The sequence below is a fragment of the Adelges cooleyi genome, unplaced genomic scaffold (genome assembly GCF_023614345.1).
Source record: "Adelges cooleyi isolate 19-005CV unplaced genomic scaffold, UGA_ACOO_1.1 ACOO_flye_CR_arks_rails_tigmint_CR_PRNA_651, whole genome shotgun sequence".
In the NCBI taxonomy this organism is placed as follows: domain Eukaryota; kingdom Metazoa; phylum Arthropoda; class Insecta; order Hemiptera; family Adelgidae; genus Adelges; species Adelges cooleyi.
The window spans coordinates 13,383,317-13,389,051 of NW_026096352.1; the positions used below are offsets into that span (position 1 = coordinate 13,383,317).

At 27.8% G+C, this 5,735-nt stretch overlaps 1 protein-coding gene across 1 annotated transcript; it reads right to left on the bottom strand.

The window, feature by feature from the left end:
* Nucleotides 1-501: 501 nt before the first annotated feature.
* Nucleotides 502-5,458, bottom strand: LOC126844443 (acyl-protein thioesterase 2-like). Its single transcript, XM_050582645.1, has 6 exons — nucleotides 5,220-5,458; nucleotides 3,387-3,418; nucleotides 2,152-2,217; nucleotides 1,397-1,691; nucleotides 1,156-1,323; nucleotides 502-1,064 (listed from the first exon to the last, which is right to left on the bottom strand). The coding sequence occupies exons 1-6, from the start codon at nucleotides 5,271-5,273 to the stop codon at nucleotides 1,020-1,022; spliced, it is 660 nt and encodes a 219-aa protein (XP_050438602.1). The 5' UTR covers nucleotides 5,274-5,458; the 3' UTR covers nucleotides 502-1,019.
* Between the last annotated feature and the right edge of the window lie 277 nt (nucleotides 5,459-5,735).

Sequence of the window (5,735 nt, forward strand, 5' to 3'; positions counted from 1 at the left end):
ATTAAGTTCATAATTATCATTGATATTTATTTAATAATTATTATTAATATTTAAAGTAAAATAAGTTTTCAAATCCATCAATTAAAAAAAGTATTTTAACATACAACACAAATTAGGTAAGAGTTTCATTAACTACAAAAATAAAATTGAGGGTGACGCGGCAGCTAAATATTGTACTTTTCCAAAATATATAAATACCTTTATTTATTGTTTCCAGTATTTTTATAAATTTAGTCATCAAATGTAACCATACAACTAATCATTCAAAAGCAATGCATAATAAATTATTTTCTCAACTTGTATCAAATGTCTAAACTCGTTTATTCAAAAAATTTTAACTGAAATTCTCCAGGTGAATATTGTTAAACTGTAAACACATGTTTTTCAAACAAAACATTTCCTATAAAGAAATGTGTTAAATTGAATTAAATATGAACATGAAATACTGATCTAAGTTTAGAGTGTTAATAACAAAATAATTTTTAAAAACAGTTATACAATACATAATGTTATTATTATCGCACCTAAAAGTTATACAGGGTGATCATTTTATCATGAATCAATCAATATCTCATAGGGTTTAAAAAGAATTTTTTTTTAATGTTATGTTTATTTAAAATTTGTTTTGTTTTTACTTAGTTTTTTCATAGCAGCTTTTGAAACTTAAATGGGTAACGCATAAATTTCGTTTACTTTTTAAACTGAGAGTAATGTAGGTACTAAAAATGTTGATTGGTTGATAACTATAGATTTAAGCAACTATTTTTAAAGTTATAAGAGATATAAAGTTTTAAAAAAATGGTTACCGGCCCCTTCGACCTAACCCTATGAGATATTGGGTGGTTCACATTAAAATTATCACCTTGTATTATACTAATTAAAAAAGCTTTCACTTAATTAACTGTCAAATTCTAGAAATATTCAACTACTGTTTTTTTTAACTAATTTAATTCGACCGTGCAGTTATACCATTAACCAAGATCATTGCGAGGAGAAAATGACATTAGAAATCAACCATATCATGGCAAAACTTTGGTAATGAATGTTTTCATCGCTTCCAACTCCTGCAAAAAACCGAAATAATCATTGTAGAACTCTGACAAACCGCTGTCATGCCACGTTCTGGGCACATATTTTAAGCGTAGATAATTTTACCTCTTTATTTGTGCAGTGCGGTAGATTCTGATAAGTGATCAACTTGTGATTGGTAACAAAATTTTTCAATACATCCGACGAACTTTTTCCATGTTTTTCATAATCTACAACTAGATCATTAGTGCCGTGACATTGTAAAATAGGTATATCCATATTGTTCGTTGCTTCCTGAATAATAAAAAAAAAGAAAGTATAACAAGCCTAAAAGCTAAATAATTGATTAAAAAAATAGGAAACGTACTTCAGGGAATTTTTTACGAAGAGGTAACCAACAAGATAACACCAGGATTCCTGCTAAGGGTTTGTGGTAAGTGAGTGCCGCATATAAAGCCAAACTGCCGCCTTGTGAAAACCCTCCAAGTAAGACCTTATTAGATGGAATTCGAGTTTTAGATAACTCTTGGTCCAAAAGATCATGTACCAAGTTTGCGGCTCGACGAATGACCGATTCGTTTTCACCCGTCTGGTCTAAGCTAGCCATATCAAACCATGCTGATGTCGCAAATCCCTTCATCAGCGTGAAAGGGATTTTATTCCTTATAAAAAATTATACATTTTTTTAAGCATGTGAACGCAAACTTGAAATTTTGTTTAATTCAGTTTTATAAAAAGAATTCGGAAAATTTAAGTGACTGCCGACCAAAAGGATATAAGTGATTTTTATAAAGTTGTACAAGATGACGTAATAAAAAACGTATGTTTTTAATGTGCTGTGTGTAATATTATAATTATATCAATATTTTTCTTTAATTTATCTTTCAATAAATTATCTTATCAAAATTATTATTATTTAATTAAAAAAAGAATATATTATTCGAATAACCGTGTATTCAAATATTCGCTCAAATAAAACTGTTATTCAAATAATTACTATACATCATTTGAAAAATAAAAACCGTGGGGTCGGAGCATAGCGGTGAGTATTGGGGTAAAAAAATTTGACTACAGTTTTATTATATTGTACATAACATGTTCAAACTTTTTGCTTGTACTTACGCTGTAGGGCAGATAATTTTTGTATGTGGTTTACACAGTTTTTCTAAAGTACTTGCCCAATAGTTCCTATTTCATAAATAAAAACAAAAATATGTTATTTATTTCCAATGATATAGTTTTATAATAATTTAAGAAATTGTAAGAATAAAAGTAAAATTGAAGATTGAATACTTTGATTATAGTAGGTAATAAGGACTGTCTAGTAGTATAAAGGGGGACTGTAGTGTGGCCAGGAAGTAAAATTAATATAAACAGATTTGTGTTTCATATCTGACAAAATATACAGTATTTTTAATATTAAAATCCATACAATGATATAATACATATATATTTTTTTTACTTAGATAAAACTAGCATTGAATAAATTATTTCGTTATAAATTATAGTTTTCATTATGCCTGAGAAGTAAATGGTTAATGAAATTTTTAGAAACAAAGAGAATATAATATACTATGATATATGACAATAGTTTATTGAAAACGCTACTTAACAATAGTTTTTGAAATTCCATTTTTTTTTTTTTTTTTTTTAGAATTTGTACAATCTGTAATAAATGTAATTACAATAAGAACAAAGGATAATTTACATGGTAGGCAAATATATAATAATATATTGAGACCGTAGACTTGTTAGAAGAGGCCAGCCAGAGCTGGTACTTCATGACGTGTGAGATCGTGGATTAGTCAACCAATAGATCGCGACACCACGTTCGCTTTAGGCGCCTTCTGGGGTCACTAGGGATTGTGTGCACGAATAGTTCCGAGATCAGGGGGTTTTTATGGCTAAAGGTTTTGGAGTGTAGGCGTTTGTAGAAGGTTTTGGCAGAGTTAAGAACTGTTGGGATGGAGAGATCTTTGTGGAGGGTATCATTGGAGACGTAAAATGGGGCTTTTGTTAATATACGGAGACATTTATTTTGAAATGTTTGTATTTTATAGATATTGGATGGTTTGGCAGCTCCCCATAGCTGGATGCCATAGGTCCAAATGGGTTTGAGGCGTAGTTTGTAAATTAAAAGTTTGTTTTGGAGGTTGAGGTGTTTTGTTGTTAGAAGGAAGCGTAATTGACGGAGGCGGTTGTTTAAGACGAGACGCTTGGCGTGGATATGAGTTGCCCAAGTAAGACGCCGGTCTAGGTGTAAACCCAGGTATCGAACATTTTGAGCGGTTGGGAGGGGCAAATTCCATTTTAATCAGAAAATTACTGTTAACGACTATTAAGAAAATTTGAATTACCCTGTTTCTCCGAGGCCGTGGAAAAATACAACCTGAAAAAAAAACGATAAATTATAAATAATAGTTATATAAAATTGGAAATAGATACCTACAATTCAAATTTATTACGCAGTACACAATAGAGCAATATAATGTGCAATGTTTTGTATTTATCATATTTTAATAGTTGAATATGTTTTTACACAATACTTTTTACCTACCCAGATGTGTAAGCACTTAAATTACTTATTTTTTATCTTATTAATAGACAGTTACCAATGTTTTAAGAGGTAATGGATTTAGTATTCTCTATTAAATATATTATTTAATAATTAAACAATGATAAGGAAAATCAAAGACATTTGCAGGAATTCTTCAAGGGGGGGGGGGGGTTAAATATTTTACTATCCGATTAGTGCTAAATAATGGTTTGTGAAATGTTTTTTTTCATAGGTATTACCTATGTCTATGAAAATCTAGTACCGTAAAAATGATTTATGAATTAAGTATAGATAGTTAGTTAAAACTTAATCTTACAGATGTCAGCATTAATTTATATTAATTGATATGTAATTTTAAATTCACAAATGTATTTTTTTTTAAATATAAAAAATGTTACTAAATACTGATTTTATAGTTTTTGATCACTTATAAAATTAAATGTTTCTGGTTTCTATAAATAATAATAATAATAATAACAACCAAACCGTTTTGAGATTAACTTATTTCTTTGATTACTCAAAAAAACAAAACATAACTGTATTTATTATATATATAATTATAATGAACAACCATTTTCAAAACTTTTATTATCTACAAAATAACAAAAAAAGTACTGAGTGTGAATAGTTCCATTTTATGGGGTAGCAGTCTCTATCTCTTTAGTAATCATAATTTATAGTCAGTTCAAACTTCAAAATTATAATTTCGATTATAATTTAATTAAATATTAGTGATTTTGTTCAAAGGTTTGAATTTATGAAAAAAAAAAATTGTATTATTTCACTTTTTTAATCGTTGTATCTGTTATATATAAAAAAAAAATTGATTAGATTCTACTAAATTGATTTAAAATCAGTTACAATAACATTAAAATTGATGGACAGCATGTAATTTGATTACAAATTAAAATAGGGACTTTTGGGGGTTAAAAGTTGTGAAATATTTTACTGTTTCTTATCGATGTTGAAAATTGCAACCAAAAAAATTATATGTTTGTTAAGTCTCATTTTTACATGTTGTAACTTCAATAATGGCCGGTCTATAAAAAAAAATAGTCAGGTGGTATCTAATTCTAATCAATAATTTTTGGAGTTTGTCCATTAAAAAATGTAGCCTGAAAATTAACATTATTTTATACTCGCAAATTTGTTTTTTGTGTAAAAAGAGTTTTTATCCAACTTGTGAAGTATAAAATTTAAAGAAAAGTTTAAAAACGTAGTCTGACCTATTTGAAATTTTGTAGAAAACATTATATAATATTGATATTTTTTATCTCAAATAGATAAAGAAAAAACTAAATTAAATATTATATTATCAAGATCTATTGTTAATAACAGTTATCATCGAAATAACATCTGAATTTAGCTAACATTGAAAATGTTTTCTATACTATATTCAGTTTTGTTTCATGTTTGAATAACAAGGGTAGAAATCTCAATATTGTTATTGCTTTAAATCACTGTTCTCAAATAACCAAAATTAAGTCTAGTCGGATAATTAGTTATCATGTTATGAATAACGGACATAAAAAGAGATTTACAAATGTATTATTGATGATACCTACTTATGTTAATTTAGTATTATTACTTATTATTACTACAGATCATATTATATAATGTGTAAATCTTTTACCGTCGTTGAGTGTTTGGCAGCAGGTGGTATAGTTACTATCGTATCTGTCAACATTATGTCTATGTCAAAAAAAAAATATAATTATTATTTTCTCTAAAACAGACTGTTATGAAAACCGCTTGGAAAATAGCTTATGACTTAGTACGAAATAATGTAGTTGTACTATATACACATGATTATTACTGCAAAAGAGTTTTAATGAGAGTGAAGTTTAATGAAGTGAACCGGTGTTCATTATAGTTTACACAATTGTTAGTTATGTAGATACATATTATGTACGTCTCGTACATTTTAGGTTGACCTTCTACTAATTATTGTTATTCACCAATTTAATTTAATTTCTTATGCTTTTGTACGTGGAGTGGTGGAGAACTACAAACCATTATAATATATAGGTGTTTTAATAAGTGCTATATAATAAAACGCATTTTTAATTACACCTACCAAAATACCACCTACCTAAAACTTAACCTTCTGTGGGGGATTGATATCACTTCCTTCAAAATATCGATTAGG

Excerpts from the sequence above, each read along its gene's own strand:
- LOC126844443 (XM_050582645.1), bottom strand. The coding sequence starts at position 5,273 with ATGTTGACAGATACGATAGTAACTATACCACCTGCTGCCAAACACTCA. Across the intron at positions 3,419-5,219 it reads CTGCCAAACACTCAACGACG|GTTGTATTTTTCCACGGCCT; the intron begins GTAAAAGATTTA and ends TTTTTTTTTCAG. Across the intron at positions 2,218-3,386 it reads CACGGCCTCGGAGAAACAGG|GAACTATTGGGCAAGTACTT; the intron begins GTAATTCAAATT and ends TTTATGAAATAG.